Source organism: Gorilla gorilla, chromosome 5 (assembly GCF_029281585.2).
Source record: "Gorilla gorilla gorilla isolate KB3781 chromosome 5, NHGRI_mGorGor1-v2.1_pri, whole genome shotgun sequence".
Taxonomy (NCBI): Eukaryota; Metazoa; Chordata; class Mammalia; order Primates; family Hominidae; genus Gorilla; species Gorilla gorilla.
Window position 1 is genome coordinate 42,055,316 of NC_073229.2, and position 23,350 is coordinate 42,078,665.

The following is a 23,350-nucleotide window of genomic DNA, read 5'->3' on the forward strand; positions in this document are numbered from 1 at the left end:
GCTGAAATCAACTTTATTTCAAGAAACCAAACATCCAAACTATGTAATCATGGGATGACATCTGAGTTTGATCTGGCTGGCTGCTTATAAAGGAGTCTTTCACAATGATACATGGGAATTTTCATTGTTGACCAAGCTAGACACTAGGGCATACTGCCTGCATATTTCCTGCTGAAATCAGCCAAGTGCAAATAGAGACCTACCTTTTTTTAAAAAAAAAAAATGCCTCCATCCATCTGTTTTGAACTATACTGAAACTTATTTTATTTTACACATAAAGATAGGACTATTAGCCTCCTACTTTCGAGACATGGACCTTTTCAGTTGTTTTCTGAGTTCGGTGATAGATGTAGGCTGAATTACATATATACTTTCCCACAAACCTTAACCAGTACCACATTTGAGAGGACAGCTGGTTATTTAGGGAACAGTCTGGGTCCAGGGACCTAGTAGATCTAAGAGTGGGATTCAAGCCCAAGTCCTTGGCCTCATTAGCACAGTGTTCTCACCAAACTACCCTTCCAAGAAAAGTCCAAAGATTTATTGCTGCTCTGGGCTACTCTAGATCTTTGAAACAAAGTTTCCCAGAATCCAAAAATACTTCCCCAACAATCAGACATGTAAGAGGGCGCACGCATGCGTGCACGCGTACACACACACACACACACACACAAACACACAGAGAATTTGTTCTACATTAAAGAGAAATAAAATTTAAAGTGTTTAACCCAATAAGTTTCTATATCCTAATCAAATGTGAAAGCATCCTCACAGATGACTTCATATACTGGTTTCTTATTACTGACTCCTTTGGGCTTTACTTCCCTTATTCCTTTAATGCATCTTTGCTGGACATACAGTTAGTGGGGGAAAACTGAAACATCTCTTCAGGTGGTTGCTATGTCCGTCCAGGGTGCTATGCTACCTTCAGTTCTAAATATGAAAATCATACGGCAAAACAGGAATATTCCTCAAACCCTTTACTTTCACAGTGTTGCTTCAAATTATGTTACTTTTTTCCTTAAACAATATTGACTGTAAGTCAGAAAATCACAGCATCGCATGTTCATTTGCATGGAAGAACTCTCTGAAACAAGAAATCATGGCAGGAGGTGTCAATACGGACTGCTGCCAGTCACTCCGGCAGTCTTCTCGCACCAGCCACTTCTCCGTGGAGTGTGGCAGCTGGGCAGCGCTCCTTCTGGGCTTCCACAGGAAGGCTCTGACCCCGAAAACCTTAGATTAGAGCGCATTTTGAAATTTAAATAAACCTCAATTCACCTCTGCCATCTTGGCATACAACCGAAATGTGCAAGTCAGAAGAATGTATTTCTATTTAAAATAGATAGAAAGCAGGTATCACTCTTTCTCCTTCAGTAAGTTTCTAGTAGTCTCCAATTAAAAAAGGGTTTTCTTTCAAACCAACTCAAATTCACCAATCTTCACACAATACCTTAATGTTTTTTACCCCCATTTTGTTACCCAGCTATGATGCAGAGGGCTGATTACCATATTCTTTGTAAGTATTGAAGCCAATTATTAATTGGGTCTAAATAATACTTTTCTTCCCCTGGATTAATAAACTCTGCTATTACTTTCCAATATTTTTACTCTTTTCATGTATCTTACCTTTTAAAACTCTTTAGAGAGTCCTCCTACAATTACCTTGTTGTCATTTCTGATTGGCACGTGAGTCTTTTTATATCTGTAGGCCTAGAATGTAGTCCACTGCCTGGCTCTTGGTAAATATTCTTTTTTTTGAGACAGAGTCTCGCTCTGTCGCCCAGACTGCAGTGGTGCGATCTCAGCTCACTGCAAGCTCCGCCTCCCGGGTTCACACCATTCTCCTGCCTCAGCCTCCGGCGTGGCAGAGATTACAGGCGTCTGCCACCATGCCCGGCTAATTTTTTGTATTTTTTATAGTAGAGACGGGTTTCACCGTGTTAGCCAGGATGGTCTTGATCTCCTGACTTCGTGATCCACCCACCTCGGCCTCCCAAAGTGCTGGGATTACAGGCGTCAGCCATCGTGCCCCGCCTAAATATTCTTGAGGAAATGTAAAATCATGCATGAGCAGCATTCAATAAAAAGTTGAATACAATTTATTTGTCTTCCCTGGCTAGACATTGCTATTGATTTAGACACATTTTTCTATTATTTATACCATATGGAAATATACTTTCATCAAGACGAGTTCCTCTGATTTCACCAGAAAACTCAATAAGCTCATTCTAATAATTATCCTGAAATATAAATCTAAACATTGATTTTCTCACAAGTGCACAAGTATCTAAACTGCCATCAACCAAAAGCTTGATATACCTTGGCAGAACTTCAGATCATGCACTGTACTACACAGTCCTAAATTTCACCTTCTATATTTCTGAATCTCATGCAATATAAGAACAAGCTCCTCTCTGTTCAATAGGTGTTGCTGTTCAATTGCCAAAAGGATCTTATTTTGGTCAGAATTTAAAAGAAAATTTGTATTGAAAATAGTTTGATATTTCAACTAAGTGGTATTTTATTTATTTTTAATTGACAAAAATTGTATGTATTTATGGAGTACAACATAATTTTTTGATACATGGGCACGGTGCGGGATGATTAAATCAAGCTAGTTAACATATCTATCACCTCACATATTTATCACTTTTTGTAGTAGGAACATTTAAAAACTCATTTAGCAATTTTCAAATATACATTATTATTAATTATAATCAACATGCTATGCAATAGATCTCCAGAACATATCCCTCCTGTCAAACTGAATCTTTGTACCCTTTCATAAACATCTCCCCATTCCCCACCCTGTCCTCATCCCAAGCCCCAGTAACCACCATTCTTTTTTCTTCTATGAGTTTGACTTTTTAGATTCCACATGTGAGCTTCACCGCTATTCAGCCATAAAAACAAAAGAAATTCTGTCATTTGCAAAAACATGGATGAGCCTGGAGAACATTATGCTAAGTGAAATAAGTCAGGCAGAGAAAAAACAAGTGGTATTTTACACATATTTAGTAATTTAATATTTTATACTTTTCCTATTTTTTTCTGAAAAGGTTAATAATTCTTTTCTAAACATTTATTAACTTTCTCTTTGCTTAGAACAGCTTATCACTGTAAATAAAAAACTATACATGCTCTAATATGCATATCTGCTAATTTCACAGTTATTAAGCTTCCTAACACCATGCCTAAATGCCAAAGAGAGGATGCAAGATATTTGGAACAAATGCCATGATACATGTTAAAAGCTAAAGTAAAACCACCAATCTTTTAGCTTTTGATCAGAGCTGATCGAGAGTTATTGATGAATATTTTTCATTAGACTGATATTTCACTGGTTGACAGATACACTTCTGTCTTTCTTAGTCTTGTTCAAACACACATACATGCATCCATACACATCCATACACACAGTTCAATGCTGACAAAAGGGTAAAACAAGAAAGTGTGAAAGAAAAATGAAATATAGCAGTTGTTCTTTAGCAGAAAACCTTGGTAAGGTCATGAATACTTGGGAGTCACCATGGTCACTGACGTGAACTGGCTTTCCTTAAAAGAATGCTTCTTAAGTAGCAGTTATATCAGAGTGGTGGGGAAAAAGGTATAAAATAAAAGTTTGGGGAGGGGCTTCAATATTGTTGGAAGAATTTGCAGAAGTGTGTTTTATTTTCTTTGATTCTTTAATAAATTAGTAAACCTGACTAACATAATCTGGAAAGTTTTCCTCAAGTTAATATAATCTGGAAAGTTTTCCTCAAGTTAAAGAAAGAAATATTTAGATTACCTCTTCAGTAGTTTGCTCTTTGAAGCCTCTTGGGTCTCAAAATTCCCAAGCTAAAGGTTAGTGAGTTAAACCACATAATCACCATGCCTTCCTGCAATAAGGTTAATAATTAATGCCTGGAATCCCAATTAATATCTAGAATCAATTTAATGTCTAGAACCCCGTTCCCAATCAAAGCCTTTAAGTAGGAAATCCTATAGTATGTTTCATTAGAGATTATGCCTAATGATTAAACTGAAATGTGAAGTTTTAATAATGATATTCAAAATCTTAAGGACATTCACCTGAGTAACTGACCTGAAGTACAACCCGGGTTCCCACAAACTTTTCAGCAAGGCAAAGTTTTGCAGTTTCAAACACTCTCTTCCTTTCTCTCTTCCTCTCCTGGTACTCCTAAAATTGTCCACCCCACTAAGAAGAAACAAGGTTGATCCATGTTCTCCCTGAGAGAATACACCTATCTCAATATATTCAAGAGGATTCAGAAGGATGGCTTATCCAAGAAGAAGGCTGCTACTCTCTGGGAAGATTTTCACTGTGGTCTTACTTTTGAGGCAGCATTTCTCTGAAGTACAGATAGCACACTTATTCACCGATAGATCCCTTTGAATTAGGTGAGCTTGACCTTCTGCTCTCTCTTCTTGCTTGTATTTCTCTTGTGACTGGTTATTGAGAGTTATTGATGGATATCAATAGCAGATGAGGAAGAACTGATAAAAGAAAAGGAAACCCAAAACAGACTACTAATTTTTTTTAATATATATGTGGAGAAGAGAGTAAAAATTATCTTTACTGCAAGACTGGGCATGGTGGCTCACACCTGTAATCCCAGCACTTTGGGAGGCCGAGCAGGTGGATCGCTTAAGGTCAGGAGTTTGAGACCAGCCTGGCCAACATGGTGAAACCCCATCTCAACTAATAATACAAAAATTAGCCAGGCGTGGTGGCACACACTTGTAGTCCCAGCTACTCAGGAGGCTGAGGCATAAGAACTGCTTGAACTTGGGAGGGGAGGTTGCAGTGAACAGAGATTGCTCGAGAGAGACTCAGTCTAAAAAAAAAAAAAAAAATTCATTTACTGCTGACCCTGAGAACATGGATTTACAGAAACAAAAATGAACTTCCAACTTGTTCTGTGTTAGAAATTAATGGAAATGTGGAGTAGGGGTAGTATAGAAAAGAGACAGGAAGAGGGAAAAAAGAAAGAAGTCACCAAGAAGCATGGCCACAGGCTGGAGCCTGAATTGGCACATAAGGCCAAGGTATTTTTAAGAGTGGGGAAGTACAACATCATGTAGAGTTGTCGACACTTCTATGTGACTTAGAATATCCACTCTAGTTCTACAAACTATTGATAAATTTCACCATACACAGGCCAGGCGTGGTGGCTCACGCCTGTACTCCCAGCACTTTGGGAGGCCAAGGTGGGTGGATCACCTGAGGTCAGGAGTTCGAGACCAGCCTAGCCAACATGACAAACCCCCATCTCTACTAAATATACAAATTTAGCTGGGTGTGGTGGCAGGTGTCTGTAGTCCCAGCTACTGGCGGCTAAGGCATGGAGAATCGCTTGAACCTGGGAGGTAGATGTTGCAGTGAGCCGAGATCATACCATTGCACTCCAGCTTGGGTGACAGAGCGAGACTCCATCTCAAAAAAAAAAAAAAAAAAAAAAAATTCACCACACATAAACTCGTATGGGTGAGGTATTCTTGTGGACATCAGTGAAAGAATTTCATCGCTGGGTTGATGAGGTCTTAAACAGACACAAACTGTAAGAGAACAAGAGAATCCATAACTCAACCAATACTTCAGAAGCAGAAACTCAGAAGAAGAGGTGGGCATGAGATAATAATACCTGTGGAATTCACATATATCTTGGGAAGAAAAAGGCTAAGCAATGGAGATTCAAGCCTACTTATCCTGATCATAAGAGAGGGACAACCCCAGCTATTATTCAGGTTACAATGAGTAGACTAGGTGTTTATAACTTTAGGAAAATAGAAAAATACTTTCCAGGAATTAGGTGTTTATTACTCTTCAAAAATTAATCCCATTATCCTCTGACTCATTATCAATAATAAAGTTTAAAAGCTATTTAGCCCCCTAAATACAGCTCTTGAATCAAAGAAATCTGCCTTACACCAGATTCTGCAACAAAGACCAACATTGGTAGAGTTAAAAATCAAGAGATACCACACCAGGAAGGCTTAAGATTAGTAAGCTCCATGGACAGAAACCAGGAGCTTGGTTCCCAGCTAACAACCACAACGCCTAGCACATAACAGGCACACAATAAACATAGTCGGCCCTCCATATGGATAAGTTCTGCACCCACAGATTCAACCAACCACAGACAAAGAAAGAAAAAGAAAAAAACTCAACATTTAAAAATGACATAAAAAATACAGTACAACAACTATTTACATAGCATTTACATTGCACTGGGTATTACTAGTAATCTAGAGATGATTTAAAGTATACGGGGGGATGTGCATAGGTTATATGCAAATATGATGACATTTTATATAAAGACTTGAGCATCCTTGGATTTTGGTATCCTCAGGGGGTACTGGAAACAATCCCTAGTACTGAGTATACTGAAGGATAACTCTACTTGTTGCATGAATAGCATTCATTCAATATAGCTGCAAATTATCCTACAGGGGCAATAAATGTATCAAACAAAGATTTAACTACAACTAATTTTACCCCTGAAACAAAATCTAAATAGGTGGTGGAAAAAAAGGCTTTTAAATTGCTTGAGACGTCCTATCCATCATGCAAAAATCGGAATAACCAGGCATGTGCAAGGCAAATGGACATCTACTTAAATTGGCCCAAAAGGAAGATCAAAACCATGGCAAATTTAAACAATTCCCAGCCTTCAGCGTGGTGGGTACGATACAGGATTAGCAGACCTCCTAGAGACCACAATCTAACAGACAACTCTGATGTATATGTTAAAGCCTAATCAGAAGTCTAACAGGAACAAGCCTGCAGTCTGACAAAATCAGATGTGTGGACTTGGTGTAGCAAGTGCCAGCACTTAAAGAATCCATAAAATGACAGTGACAAAGAGGCAGGAGGGTTTGTAGGTTTGTAGGGTTTGGAATCTCATTGAAGGATTCTGAAGAGCTAAGGGAAACAGAGATCAGTTCTAGATTGGTTTCTGTTTTTAAGGTGAAATTAAAAGAATCAGGGATTAACCAGGAGTTGTATGAGATAAGAGAAGTTTATCCAATAAAGATCTCCGTAAAAGATGGGAATAGCAAAGCAAGTCTGAGAGCATCAGCAGTAAGAAAGCAGTCATCACTCAAAGAAGGGACCCTTGTGGCATTTTACAGCCCTGTGCCACCATGGGAGAAACAATGTTTCCTGTTAATTTTACAGTTGGCTTTAAATGTGTCTATCCTCTAAGCCTGGTTAATAGCAAAGCGACCTTTTTCTCTTTTCCATGCAAGCTGATTTTCACTCTTTCTGCTAGAGACTGATTTTGACTCTTACAGATATAATTATTAAATAATACCCTCTTAATCAAGGTGTAGAAAAAGACTTTCTCAAAACTTTGATCTAAGAGAAACAGGCTAAAAAGGGTCTATTATATTTTAAACCATTTCAAACTGGCTGACCCACAACCCTAATCCAATCTGCACTTCCTCAGTCCTCTGAGCACACCTCTAGCACAGCCACCTGCCACTAGATAATCATAGCTAGTTTACTTCTCTGTCTCTTCTCCTACACGCTGAACTCCCAAAGAGCAAGAGCAGTGAAGTATCCATTTTATGCCTAGTGCCTAGCACAGTTCCCAGTCCATCTAAGTGCTCCAAAGTCAAGCTGCCTGCTCTTCCCCTCTCTATATAACATGTACCAAAGCCCCTTACACAGTAAAACAGATTTGTACTCCAAATATCTATTTAAGAATGTCATTAATTCCACCTTGAATGGTTATGGAAAAAAAAGAATGTCATTATTTGAAGGATGTACTACATGGATGAGACATGAGGTGCAGGAATGAAGAGTGAGATCTACAATGCCAGGTCAAAGCAGAAGGACGCTTCCATTTGAAGGGTCCACAAATGGCTTTGCTGCAACATGATAAAGCCAGAAGCACTTGAACTAAATGGCTCAATGCAAACTATATTTACTAAATCGAATCACTTATGATGTAGTACTAGAGATGCTCATCTGTCTTTTCAGCAAGACTATAAATTCCTGGATGTGAGAGGTCATGCATGTCTTAATCATTTTGCTTACTCTGCCCACTGCATTGTATAGGCATTCAATAACATGGAAGCAGAGAGGACAAGGTAGGAAAACAAGAAGAGAGGAAGCAGAAATCACATTCAGTAAAGCAGAAGGGTAGGGGCAAGAGTAAGTGCTGGTAAAGGCATCACACATGCAGAATCAGAGGTCTCCAACTGCATGAGGACAGAGGACTCCCACAGGCTGCTTAAGGTAAAGAGGAAAGAAAGGAGCTGGTAAATCAACTTAGGACTTAGAAGATATAATGAGATGTGAAACTGGACTGAGAGGTGGGACATGAGGAAGCAAAGAGAGGATTGGGAAGTCATAAATACAAGGAGATGAGTTACCAAGGTCAGAAGCTAAGAAAACTGTCTTAATTAAACCACCACTGACACAGGGAAAGTGGGAGGTAAAATGAAAATACAGCTATGCAAAATGACTCAGGAGCACAAAAAGAGTACAAGGGCAATCCAGGAGATCTGTTTATTTAGATATTAGTAAAAGCAGGACCTGGGTGTAGAGAGTCAGGGATAGGCTGCTCTGAGCCCATATGGTGCCCTGACTCTGAGGTGGGTGCAAACAACCACAGAGTCACTTTATTCCTCTTTCTTTTATTCTTGTGTTTCTTTATTCCCCACCTCCACCCCATTACTTCCTGCTGTGCAAAGTGTTCACCAAATAGGACCCTATGCTTCTTTTGGGTTAGGTCCATTACAGTTCTGCCTTTCCCCAAACCCATCATGAGGCTATAAAGAGGAAGAGGAATAGCATTGGCTGTCCTTAAGTATCTCTTCAAAGATGAGCCTCATGGAACAAGCAAGCAGTGACACAAACCACAAAAGAATTTCCAATGTCAAGGTGACACGCACATTCTAGTTAGCATGACCTGAAGTCAATAAGCAGGTGCCATCTTGTCTAAATTATTAACTACGTAAAAGCAACAAATCGTACCCATGGTCTTGGGTGAGCTGCTCTGGAAAAGGAGAAGGAATAACTCCCAGCACTCACTGAAAGGGTGTCCCAGCCACAGCGGGTAGGACCCAGTGCCACACACTCTGCATGACTCCATTGAAATGCAAAGGTCTTTCCATATAAAATGTACTCGGAATAATTAGAATTAGTATGTTTTAGGCAACCAGAAAAACTGAATTGTGTATACTGGGGTGGTGGCTTTTATTATGCAGGCCCATCACTGAAAACTCAAAATTACCTTAGATTTGAAGGAAATGCCCCCCATTTTGGTGAGTAAGTTATTTTACTCATCCCTCATAATGACACATTTTTGAATTTTTTTGTGCTACTACGGCACTGAAACTCCCCCTTGAAACAACTCTTAACTCTCCAATTTCATGAAGTATTCATGTTCTAAATCCACTTCAAAAATAATTCTCTATTGATCTCCCTTTACATATCATCATACTCCAAAGAATGCTCATCCTTAATAGCACTTAACAAGATGTGCAATCTTTTCTCAACACATTAATGTTGAAAGGAAATACCCACCTAAGATTTTTAAAGATCTATAATTTTTGTGAAATGCCAGTGTTCTACCAAGTCTGTTCTCAAATTTTGGGCATAGATCATCCTCCAACTTATCAACTTGTTGAACTCCAAAAGTTTGAGTTTATAAATCAGTTGTGGGAAAGAGAAAGGTAGTTTCCCATACTAAAAATCACACAGTATAATTAGGTTCTCAGGGCAGCCTGCAAAACCCTTTTCCACTCGTGCTCTACCTAAAACAGCCATAAAAATACCATAGAATTCAGAGTCAAAGTGATATTTCCAGAAGAAAAATGCTTTCATGGTTCCCTTTTGAGATGCCAAGAACCCAAAAACCTTTCTTTCTGGCAATGAAAGTAAGGGCTGCCTTTGCTCAAAGCAGACTTCGGAGGGTGAAGGTCATGGTGCGAACTTTGGGGAAGAAGGTATCTCCGGACTGGACATGTGAAGTGAGGGAAGCGAACACACTGCTTGTCCAGACCTGGAGGAAACTTTAGGACAGGAGGGCAGAGTGGGAGAGAGGACTCTAGCGAACAAGCGGGAAAGCTGGGCATGAGTGCGTGGAAGATGCGGGAAAGAGCATGGACAAGCAGTTTCTCAACACCTTTTCCCATCTCCTTTGCATTTCACAATTTCTTCTACTTCTCTCTTTCCATCTCCTTTAGAAGGGTTTATGGGTAAGGACTGAGAAGAAATAAAAGGCCACAGCAGGGCAGCAAGAGGAAAGGAGTAAGTGGGAGGGAGTCACCAGTAGGAAGCAGGATGAAAGAGATGCAGTCTTTCATTTGGAGACAAGGGGTAGGTTTTTCACACATAAGGTGTGCATCCATAAATAAGGATCTTGTACGTTGGCTCATGTGTAAGTGCAAAGTAAAGAGAAACAATGGTTACTGTCCCCAGAGTGGAAGAACAATAAGCAAATTAAATGAACTGGAGTTTCTGTGAATGCTTCTGTTATTAAAAATACTATTTTGAGGCCGGGCGTGGTGGCTTATGCCAGTAATCCCAGCACTTTGGGAGGCCAAGGCGGGCGGATCATGAGGTCAGGAGTTCAAGACCAGCCTGACCAACATGCTGAAACCCCGTCTCTACTAAAAACAAAAAAATTGGCCAGGTGTGGTGGCACGTGCCTGTAATCCCAGCTACTCAGGAGGCTGAGGCAGGAGAATCACTTGAACCCAGGAGGGGGAGGTTGCAGTGAGCAGAGATCGAGCCACCGCACTCCAGCCTGGGTGACAGAAGGAGACTCTGTCTCAAAAAAAAATTTTTAAGAAAAAAGTATATTCGATAAATCTATTGCACACCTGTTGTCTTTTACTAGGGATAATGTCTTCAGTAAAGACACTGGAATCCAGAGTAAATATACTGTGCTCACATTTTTTGGGAATTCACACGTCTCAAATTCTATTGCGGAAGTCCAGGTTTCTTCACCAATTTCATGCAAGGTAGTATACTTTAAACAGGTGTGTATCCTTTCATCAGAATCACATCCAGAACAAATTCACAAAACTGCCCTTTATTACTACTCTACTTGAGACAGATACCAACTGGTGGTCATTCTTCAGCTATATCATAAGCACAACCTGAAAACTGTATACCTTTGTCTACTTTAAGCTACAAAGCCTATCACTTTCATGACTAATCAATTTGATGCACTGAAAATACAAGCCAAAATATTAATTATGTTAAATGACGTCTAGGAAGGGTACCTCTTTCTACAGATTATTTGAATAATGAATTTAACCTCATATTCTTCAAAATAGAATTTTTTTCTTATGCAATATTTTTTCTAGAGGGGCCTATTTGGTCCTATTAGGCACAAACACGATGTGAGAGGAAATGGTGAGTGTTGAGGAGAGTCCCTCTGGGGCTCTGGACTACAAGTGAGAAAAACTACTTTTCCTGTTGGCCATTTCTTCATTGGCAGCACTTACCCATTGGAAGCACTTGTTTATTTGGGATCTGAATGGGAAGAGTGGCTGTCTGGGCTGGTGAACAGAGGCCTATTCTGGATCTAACTTCAATTTTCCCTCTCAGGCTGTGGCCCCAACTTTGTTTTTAATCTATTTTTTCATTCACAAACTAAAGAATACATCCTACAGAATACCTAAAACTCCACCAGGGTTTCAGAAGCTACGTGGAATGCGGTATTCTGAATATTTCACAAGCTCCTTTTCCAACCTTCACATAAGCTTTCACGAACTATGCTTAACTCGTACTTCGATAGAAGCTAAAACACAGGTGTTTCCCTGACATCACAAAGTGTCCAACATGACATCTACTCATCTCCTTTGAAAGCCTCAGGGGCAGTCAGGGTGACCCTGGCTATATCAAACACTGAGTTATCAGAGGCACATTAGGATGAGGATGTAGCTTTGGTAAAGATTTATTTAACAATGCTCAGAATCTTCTCACTTGACAGGGAACCTTCCCATGGATTTCAATCAGAGAACATGTAGCTAGAAAAGAGAAAAATATGTTTTGTCTAATCTTGACATATCCTGCACATCTTAGAACACCTACTCAGTCTTTTCACTTCTGACAATGATTCAAAGAAAGAATTATCTTTGCCTTAAAACATATAATGTTCCATTTATTTACATTAGAGAACTCATCAAAGTAGAATGCCATCCAAATCTCTAAGACACACCATAAGAAACAAATGGCACCGTTATTTATTTGAATCTTCAAAATAATATTTGCATTACCTCTGTATTAACAACTTCCACTGGTCTTTTCTTGATTTCTCCTATGTCCAAGTAACTGAGGAAAAAACAAACAAACAATAAGAGTTGCTTTTACAGACTTTAAGTCAGTAATTTGTTTTTAAAAATCATAAAAATATAAAGCAACTCATAGGAAATTCTCAACCTTAAAGCAAAAACAAATAGCTACTAATGAAAAGCAATTACAATAGTAAAAACTGTTTGCAGTGTCACCAACCAGAGCTGACATATGTCTACCCTAAACTTCAAGAGAAGGAAAGTCTTAGAAATACATACATCTATTAGGGAACATTTTTCCCTCTTAATAGTTAGCTGCTTACTATATACACTATATTCTTACAGATTTGATTTTTTAAAAGAGTGGCTTATGTGCAAAGCTGCTTAACTGTTCCATTAAATACAGGCTTTAGGTCAAAGGAAGTACTGATAGCATGCATTAGGGTAACAACTGGGAAAGGCTGAGAAATTATTATCTCTATGAGAGCACCTTAATGATACAAAAACACTCACTCATGTGGGATGACTTTGGTAATTGGTTCAGCTAAGAAACAGATGGGTGGACTAGTTAACCTCTGGAGACCCCTATTATTCCATTACTATTTGCTCTAGATACTAACAGTGATCATTCTTTAGCTGTTACATAAGCACAACCTGAAAATTGTATACCTTTGTCAACTTCACATGTAATATCACTGTGATGTGGTTCCAGTTTTAAATGGTCCCTAAACTGTGCTTCATACATAAAATGTGCTAAATAAACATTTTAATATTAAAAAGTATAAATCTAACATATAATTTATAATGATAGATCAATCCTTTACCCCAACTACTACAATTGCCAACTTGTCCCAAAAAAGCTTATGTTAGAATTAATTTTGGCTATTGAAATGTTTTTATTGTTGCTGTTTGCCTTTTTGGATAAAATACTTTAGTTAATTGATATCTCTGGAAATTGTCATACAATGCCCCTATATAAAAGTAGTCATATTTTTAAAACAGTGCAAACACTCCGTCTTAGCAATAAAATGGGTCTTTTGTGGACCTGCAGGGGCTGAGTTTTGAAATAATACCAAAATATTCTGTCATGTGCAGGAAAGTGGTTTCAGATCCACAAGATTAGTGCTATAGAGTCAACTTACAACAATGCACAGGGAAAGTTTTGGGGAAAATAATCTCTAGAATTCTCTGCTGTAAAATAAAGGTTGTGAATGTATGGTCTCACATTTGAAATAAATAAGGGTTTAATAGCTACCTGATGTTTAGTTATCGTTTCAAAAATATTAGAAAAATCTAAGTGAAAGCAATTCGAGCAGCGATTTGATCAGTTCCATTTGAAAAAGACATTGCTGTCTTTCCCAACATTTAGGGTCTAAACGAAAGCCCACGAATTGTCCTCAATATCGTTTGGGCTTTCTTTTGTTCTGACAGTTTCTCCATTCTTTACATAAACTTATAAGTGCTAAGTTTCAAATACATTCAACATTCAAGTATTCTTGGCTTCTATCATTATAACCGTAGATACTACTTCTTTAACACAAATAAAATAGTCATCTGTCAGCATGGAAACCTAACCATGGACACTGTTATAACAAATTCAGTTTTTTGTGTATGAACTGAAAGCAAAAATAACACGCAAATCTCTTAGAGAGATTTGAGTACACTTTTTTATTTGGTGTGGAACTGTACCTTTTTTTTTTAATCTTGTGAGTTGGTAGGATCAAATAAACAAAAGAACATGAATTATAAAAGTGAGTCTACAATTTTCAGCCGTTCAGAGATTCTGAACCAGACTTTCATTTCCACGAAATTGCTTTATATGGAAATATTCAATAAAAAATAAAGTATGTAACAAAAGAACTGGTCATAGAGGTGTCTTATATTTATGTAACACTTTGGTGTTTACAAAACACACATCTATAGCATTTACTTTTTATCACAGCCCTGTGTGGTACAAATGATTATGCACCTTTTCCGTATTAAGAAACTGATTAGCTGAGTCAAGCGACTTGCCCAAGGACACAGAGCTGATGAGCAACTCAGTCTTCAGTCTCCTGGTTTTAAGTTTCTTTTAAGCATGCAATTTCATTTAGCCCTTTTTTACGAAGTTTAACAAAGCATGCCTAAGAAGCTTCAGGGGAGGGAAAAATAAATCCAAATATATCCCTCACTTTCCATGAAAAGAATGTCTGACATAACAAAAAGTATAATAGAATACCTAGAACTCAATTTAAACAAATATAGGAGAAGAAGGATTACATTCAAGAATTTTAGTGATATTTTGAAAAATATTTCTATGTAGTTATAAGACTTTATTTGAATTTTAATTATTAAGAATCCAATAATGCTTATGAATTCATAAGTTTAGATTTATGGTCAAGGCTTTTTTCTATCCTGGGGCCCAAGATGAATTTCAATTAAAATGTTCTATTAAACTATGGAATACAGAGTTACCGTATGATCCAGCAATTTCACTCTTAGGTATACACCAAAGAGAAATGAAAACTTGTACACAAATATTCATAGATGCATTATTCATAATAGTTAAAATGTGAAACAACCCAAATATACATCAAACTGATTAATGGATAAGCATGGATATAAAAGGTAATATACCCAAATCATGGAACGTTATTCAACAATAAAAAGAATGAAGTATTGATGTATGCTACAACATGGATGAACCTTGAAAATATTACAGTAAGTGAAATAAGCCAAACATAAAGACCATATATCGTATGATTCCATTTATATGATATGTCCAGAATAGACAAATCCATAGATTCAGAAAATAGATTAGTGGTTTCCAGATGACAGGGGACAGAGGAAACCGGGAGGTACAAATGTTTTGGCGGGAGGGGTGGAAATGAACTACAATTAGTTGGTGGTGATGGTTGCACAACTCTGAATACACTGAAAGCCAATGAAATGGTTGGACTTTATGCTATGAGAAATCTATCTCAATAAAGCTGTAAAAAAAAATGGAATGTAAAATTCTACCTGTCCTATAATGACCACCCCAACCAACTCTCAACGCACAATTCCCACATAACTTTATTTTTCTAATTGCACATATCCCTTTGCAGCTTGCATTAAAATTGTTAGTGTGCAGGTAGTCCAGTTAGACTGAAAGCTCCTAAAGACAAGGAATCATGCCTTGCTCATCTTTGTTCCCTGAATTGACGGTTTCTTAATTCACTGAACACTCACTATGAGTGAGCTCAGGAGCTGGAAATAAGGACCCCTGCCCTTGAAGGTCTAATCACGTTGCTGGAGACAGACAGTCGACAAATACAGTCAGCCAGTAAACTCTTCCTGCATTATGCTAACAGCATAAACATGCAGGGGGTGGGAGCAGGGTCACAAAAGTGAGTGTTGTCAATTCTACTTGGAATGAAAGGTTGAAATAATTTAAACAGTACGGGAAATGCAGAGCAATTTTCTCCTCTGGTGACAATATAGTGTCCAACACTTGGAAGTGATTTTTAAGAATGTTTATTTAAATTAAAAGGACGGATTTCCAAGAAAAAAAATAAGGAAAAGGAAAGAAAAAACTGAACAGAAAACGCAAAAGTATCAGTTTGGTCACTAACCTTTGCAAGGATACCTTTTTTTTTCTTTAAGATTCCTGTTGTTTATACACAGATTTTAAGTTTACTCCTACTGCTGACCCAAGTGAAATTCCTTCTCCAGTCACAGTGTCAACCTCTACCCCCCAACTGCAACGAGAGTTTTGAGGGGCATCAATCACACCGAGAAGTCACAGCCCCTCAACCACTGAGGTGGGGGGGGGGGGGGGGTAGGGATCTGCATTTCTTCATATCAACCCCACGCTATTGGGCACCTAAATGGGTGGGCGGTGGGAGAGACTGACTCACTTGAGTTTCTTGAAGGCTTCCTGGCCTCCAGCCACGTAATTGCCCCCGCTCTGGATCTGGTCTAGCTTCCGGATTCGGTGGCCAGTCCGCGGGGTGTAGATGTTCCTGACGGCCCCAAAGGGTGCCTGAACGCCGCCGGTCACCTCCTTCAGGAAGACTTCGAAGCTGGACACCTTCTTCTCATGGATGACGACGCGGCGCCCCGCGTAGAAGGGGTCCCCGTTGCGGTACACAAGCACGCTCTTCACGACGGGCTGAGACAGGTGGCTGGACCTGGCGCTGCTGCCGCTCATCTTCCCCGCTGGCCGCCGCCTCAGCTCGCTGCTTCGCGTCGGGAGGCACCTCCGCGGTCCCAGCGGCCTCACCGCACCCAGGGCGCGGGATCGCCTCCTGAAACGAACGAGAAACTGACGAATCCACAGGTGAAAGAGAAGTAACGGCCGTGCGCCTAGGCGTCCACCCAGAGGAGACACTAGGAGCTGCAGGACTCGGAGTAGACGTTCAAGTTTTTCACCGTGGCGTGCACAGCCAATCAGGACCCGCAGTGCGCGCACCACACCAGGTTCACCTGCTACGGGCAGAATCAAGGTGGACCGCTTCTGAGCAGGAGCAGGAACCGCGCGGGGCCTTCAAACAGGCACGCCGAGTGAGGGCAGGAGAGAGGAGGACACACACACGCACACACACACACACACACAAATATGGTGAAACCCAATTTCTTACGTCATATCTGTGCTACCCTTTCCAAACAGCCTAATTTTTCTTTTCTCTCTTCTTGCACCTTTACCCCTCAATCTCCTGCTTGCTCCCAAATCAAAGCAATTAAGTTCCTGGCTGTAGTTGCCCAGGTTTTTCTTTGCTGGAAGATAAATGTGCAAAGCCAGATGCGGTGGCTTACGCCTGAAAATTCCAGTACTTTGAGGGGCCCAGGCGGGAGGACTGCCTAAGACCAAGAGTTCTAGACCAGCCTGGGAAACACAGGGAAACCCTCCCCACCCCCCACCCCCCCCCGTCTCTATAACGCGCCTGTGATCGCCTGAGGCAAGGAGTTTGAGACCAGCCTGACCGGGTCTCTATAATTAAAAAAAAAAAAAAAAAAAGTATGTGGGCAGGGTATTCGCCTGTGGACCCAGCTATCTCGGAGGCTGAGGCGGGAGGATCGTTTGAGCCCAGGAGGTCGAGGCTGCAGTAACCTATGATTTTGCCACTGCACTCCAGCCTGGGCGACACAGCAAGACCCTGTCTTAGAAAATAAAATATATATATTATATATATTTTATATATAATATATATTTTATATGTAAATAATATATATAAATGTATATTTTATATATCATATATATCATATATAATATATATATATATCATATATATATATATTCAGAGAGAGAAAGAGAGAGTCCGGGTACCGTGACTCATGCCTGTAACCCCAGCACTTTGGGAAACTGAGGCAGGAGGCTCACTTGAGCCCGAAAGTTTGAGACCAACCTGAGCAACACGGCAAGACCCCATCCCGGAAGGAGGGAGGGAAGGAAGGAAGGGAAAAATAACATTTAGGTGAATGAATTAATGAATGAGAAACAGAGCGAAGACTCGCGTGTCTAGGACCCCTAACCCCCTCCCCAATGATCAGCGCCGCCTGGCGGCGAAGCTCGGGTGCGCATCACGTGAAGACAGCAGGCAGCGCGCAAGCGGGGCCCTGGTTGGGGAGGCGGGCCCAGGAGGTGCCCTCCGCCGTAGTACCTACCGACACTCGCGTGCTGGAGAGGGGAGGGGAGCTCGGGCGCCGGCAGCGCGGGGGCGGGGCGGTGCGGCTCGGGTGGCACAGTGGTGAACTCTGCGGCGGCCGCGCGCCGCTCACGCTGTTCCTCCAGCTGCTGTTACCTCTGCGGGCCTCTGTCACCCAAGGGGAACGGAGTTGTTATTTCCCGCTGTTTCCATAGCAACCGCAGCCTCGCGCGGGGAGCGAGTCAGTGAACCAGGCCTGGCTTGCGCCTGGCTCCTTGGGATATGCTGGCTGCGTGGGGCAGAGGCGGAAGAACAGGGGTTTGGAGGAAGAGGGAGAAACAGGTGACATTATCATGCGCTCATTCAGTAAATGGACGCCTGCTGTGTGCAAGGCCCTGTGCTAGTTGGGGCCACGGCGGTGAAAAGGAAAACCTACAAAATTTTGAGTGCCTACCCTGTGCCAAGCTTTACGCCAGGGAAAGGATTTTTCACTGCCGCAAGAAGGCTAAATGTCTGACTGGCTGTCCAAGAGCCCACATCTGTGCTATTTGTGTAGATTGTTAGCTCTGTCTGAGGAATAACAGGGAGAGGAGTTGTGAGAATAGTAACAGCCCCAGTAAAGAGTCGCTTTGTCCAGTCCAGTCTGGGACATACATATTGTGGCACCAGGAAAATGTTTAAAGAGTTGAAATTTTGCAGCTCATCTCTGCCAGTGTTTCCTTCATTCCTCCTAAGACTTTTCTACCATGTGTCATGTCCAAATTACTGGGTGTTCCTAACTCATCATGTATGAATAAAAAGAAGAACTGCCATTAATTGAACACTATAACCATGGACCAGGCATTATGTAAGGCACTTTATGTAGATTATCTAATTTAATATTCACAATAACCTTCAGAGGTAAATATTATTCTTTCCTCAGATGAGGAAACTGAAGGGTAGAGAAATCAAAGACATTTACCTCAGGTCACACACACAGGAATTCAAACCCATTCTAAGGATTAGAAAACGAAAGAGAGAGAGAGAGAGTTCAAACCCAGTTCTGTCTTATTCCACAAGCTCCATAACCAGTCATACCACTGTGAAAGATGAATGTGTGGGACATTGCAATCTGGAGAGAAACTTTTTTTTTCCTTCGAGATTTCTGTTCTGAAGAAATATTTTTATTAAAGCCATGTAATACATTAATGCTTTGAAAGTTAACAGTTTTCAAACGCAGGAACAAAAAACCAAATACCCGCATGTTCTCACATATAAGTAGGAGTTAAATGAGGAGAACTCACGGACACAAAGAAGCGAACAACAGACACTGGGGCCTACTTGAGGGTGGAGCGTGGGAGGAGGGAGAGGAGCAGAAAAAATAACTGTTGAGTATTAGGCTTAGTACCTGGGTGATGAAATAATCTGTACAACAAACCTCCGTGACACGAGTTACCTATATAACAAATCTGCACATGTACCCCTGAACCTAAAATGAAAGTTAAAAAAAAAAAAGTTAACAAATTTCAAAAGAAGGCCAAAGAGAACAATACAGGGAGGAAATAGACAAGGGAAATTTTGTGAGCTGCTTGTGGAGAATGCACAGGTTGAGGGATGGATGGGGAAAATACCTGTGAAAATGTGCTACCACATAGGTGAGTAAGACAGAATACTTGTTATGTGGAAATGGAAGGCAATCAATTAAGTAGCCGCCTCCCCAAACAACCTAAAATTCCCTATCATCTATATTAGCCCAGTGTAAAATGAAAATGTGTGGCCTCTTATTCAAAAATTAAGAATTTTATGATAGCAACAGCACAGCGTTAAACCAAGCATGGGGTCCTTCTTGATGTGGGACCCTGTCGCCAGCCCATGAAGCTGCCCGCATCAAGTCTATGCCTCCCACTGTGGTATCTCCAGTCCGGATTTGTCTCCTGAGCTTAGAATCATTTATCCAGATGTCTCTTGGATATGATGTGGTGAAAGTGTTTAACTGCTGGCTTTTAGGAGGGAAGAGAAGGCCTTGATTCATAGCATTTGCCAATCTCTGTAGTTTACTCCAAATATGGCCAATTTCCAGATGCCAGTCTAACATCACTGAAGCCATGAAATGTGCAGTAGCAAGTCATTGTATGGTATTTCCACCATGCAGGCACAGCAGACTTAAGTAACTTTAAGAGCACAGATAGTAGTAAAATGTAGACGGAGATGAGTTTTGAGTATTTATTATCTTTGTTTTCAATGTAATTTATTTAATTGTATATTTATACAATTATTTTTTATTTAATTGTATATTTATACAATTATTTTTTATTTAATTGTATATTTATACAATTATTTTTTATTTAATCGTATATTTATACAATTATTATTTAATCATATATTTATGCAATTATTTTTTATTTAATCGTATATTTATAAAATTACTTTTTAACAATGCCCATGTTTACAATCCCTGAGAATTTAACAGTTGCCTCACACGCCAGAACAAGGCAGTTTCAGGCACGCAATTCTCCCAACAGCTTCTCTAGACCATCTAAAAGGCAGCCTAGACTCGAAACGTTCACGGGATCTCAAGTTTTCCTCAAAATCACTTTTCCTATGTTTCCTGTCTCCACAAATGTACCCTCATCTACTCATTTGCTCAAAGCTAGAACATATACATTTCTCTTCTTCATAGAACACATTTAACTGTGGCAGAGGAACAAATAAAACAGTCAGATATTTGCAATCTCTCTCCCTGCTCCAGATGCTTGCTGAATTGGTTTTGGAGCTCTTCTCTCTTGTGCAAAGTCTGAACACTGAGCAAAGTGAGAAGGCTTTAAGAAGCCAGAAAGGTTAGATAAACCCTGATCACGAAGAGCTGAGGTAGAATGAGGAGCGGAACGCTAAGGAATGAGGAGCTTCAGATGGCTGCGAGGGAATGTTTGAGAACACACATAGGAAAGGAGGGGAGAGTTTTTGTATTTTAGCTTCTTCCTAAGTGTATGAAAGGCATTGAAATGAGAGAGATGGCCAAAGAAGATTCTTAAAGAAGTTTTGCTGTGCATTAAAAATAATACCACCAGCAGGGCACGGTGGCTCAAGCCTGTAATCCCAGCACTTTGAAATGCTGAGGCAGGTGGATTGCTTGAGCCCAGCAGTTTGAGACCAGCCTGGCCAACATGGCAAAACCCCATCTCTGAAAAAACAAAAAACTAAAAAAATTATCCGGGCATAGTGGCATGCTCCTGTAGTCCCAGCTACTCGGAGACTGAGGTGGGAGAATCATCAGAGCCTGGGAAGTCGAGGCTGCAGTGAGCCATGCTCATGCCGTTACACTGCAGCCTGGGTAACGGAATGAGACCCTGTCTCAAAAAATCAAAAAGAAAAATAATAATACCAACAAGGCATTTGCTGTTTCCTCAAGAGCCTAGATCTCTGAAATGCTTTCAATTATATATTTCTGCTTAAACAATATTTATTTTGATGTAATACTGTGCTAAAACCAGACCACATTGCACCCTAGGTTTATAAGGGCTCTTCAACTAATCACGAAGTTCTATCAATTCTATCTCTCAAATATTTTTTAAATCCATCCACTTACCTCCAAACCCATTTCCACATTTTGAATTCAAGGCATCATCATCCCCTAAGAGGTAACCCTGTCTCCAGTTTGCTTCCCTATTATCCATTCTCCACAGAACAGTCATCCTGAAAGGTTGCTGAAAACACAGATCTATCCATTTCACTTTCCAGCTTAAAATTCTTCAAATCCTTATCATTTCTCTTACAGTGAAATCCAATATCACCAACTTTGATGACAAAGCCATAAATATACTACTCTTGTTGCTTTAGTTTCCATCTCTTCTCACACAGATCTTCCTATGGCTCTCCAAAGTGAAGACTTGTACCATCGCTTCCTTTAAAATCCCTTTGGATGTACTTTATAGCCCCTTATCCCCCCATTCCTATTTATTTGGCTCCTTCCAACTCTGTAGATCAAGTTCCAACTTAAATGTCAGTTCCCCAGGAAATCTTCTCTACACCACTCCCCAGATCAGGATAAACCCCCAACATATTATATATTTTTTCTCTATAGGTTTTATCAATTATAAGTTTTTTAATGTTTATTTATTTATTTTTAAAAGATGGGATCTCACTATGTTGCCCAGGCTGGACAGCAGTGGTTACTCACAGGCGTGAGCATAACATACTGCAGCCTTGACCTCATAGGCTCAGGTGATCCTCCCACCTCAGCCTCCCAAGTAGGTAGGACTACAGGTACAAGTCACCATGCCTGGCTACGTAATTACAAATCTTCATATAATTATATGTTTAATTGTAAAGCTTTATATAATTACATGTTTAATCTTTGTAGAGTTAAATGTTTATATGTATAAATTCCCTAAGAAAAAGGATTGTGTTCATTTTATTCATCAATGTCTTACTAGTACGTAGCACAGAGGCTGGAACATAGTAAGTACTAAATAATTATTTCATGAATGCATAAACAAAAGGAAAATATATTAAATTTAAAAATTAACTTAAAACTTCAAAAATTGGAAAATGCTCCTGTAGAAGGAAACATATTTTCAGATCAGCAAAAAAAAAGAAAAAAGTACAGTCCTTGACAACTGAAGAGATTCTAAGACTAATTGCTTAGCTTCCACAGAAAATGCACAGCCATGTGCAGAGGTGTGCACCTACACAGGAAACCAAGCTCTCTTAGCCAGTATTGAGTTTTAATATCCTTTCAAGGCAACAGAGATATGTATGAAATGTGAGACATATTCTGCTAGTTTTTCCTTAAAAAGTGTCACCTTTACAATTGGTTTTCACATCTTAGCCTCAAAAAGAACAGGAACTTGAGGGCCTTGAGACTGTTTCTTGGACCTACACATGGGTAACAGTGACTCTCTGACAAGCCTCTTGTCAGGTGAATTCAATTAGTTCTGGTAATGGCTAACCTCTCCTTCAAATCCATGTGCTAGGTGGCCTACCCCAGTTGGCTATATTAACTGGCTAACTCATTGGCCAATATTGACTATAAGGGGTATCATCCTTAACTCCTATCCAGAACCAAATCCTGTAGCTTCCATTTGCCTAACACACCTTAATCCTTCCTCTACTGCTCATCCTCATTGCTTCACTTAGGTTTAGAGCTTTGTTTGTTTGTTTTGGAACAGAGATTTGCTCGTCACCCAGGTTGGAGTGCAATGGCATGATCTCGGCTTACCGCAACCTCTGCCTCTCGGGTTCAAGCAGTTCTCCTGCCTCAGCTTCCTGAGTAGCTGGGATTACAGGTGCCTGGCACCATGCCAATCTAATTTTTGTATTTTTAGTAGAGACAGGTTTTCACCATGTTGGCCAAGCTGGTCTCAAACTCCTGACCTCAGGTGATCCACCTGCCTCGGCCTCCCAAAATGCTGGGACTACAGGCGTAAGCCACCACATCCAGCCTAAAAATGCTTGTTCCATACATTGCCATGTAACTAAGGAGTTAAGAATAATAAAAAGGC

At 40.1% G+C, this 23,350-nt stretch overlaps 1 protein-coding gene across 2 annotated transcripts in view; it reads right to left on the minus strand.

The window, feature by feature from the left end:
• The window catches only part of DCDC2 (doublecortin domain containing 2), a 181,546-nt gene extending 163,504 nt beyond the window's left edge, over positions 1-18,042 (minus strand). The window contains exons 1-3 of one of the 2 annotated variants that reach the window (XM_055390582.1): positions 17,890-18,042; positions 16,143-16,532; positions 12,250-12,304 (exon numbers count right to left, since the gene is read on the minus strand). In XM_055390582.1, coding sequence (XP_055246557.1) covers positions 12,250-12,304; positions 16,143-16,435 — 348 coding nt within the window. In that variant the 5' untranslated portion in view covers positions 16,436-16,532; positions 17,890-18,042. Of the gene's footprint in view, positions 1-12,249; positions 12,305-16,142; positions 16,834-17,889 lie in introns of those variants that run through there. The other variant, XM_019028781.3, reaches the window with a different exon arrangement.
• Between the last annotated feature and the right edge of the window lie 5,308 nt (positions 18,043-23,350).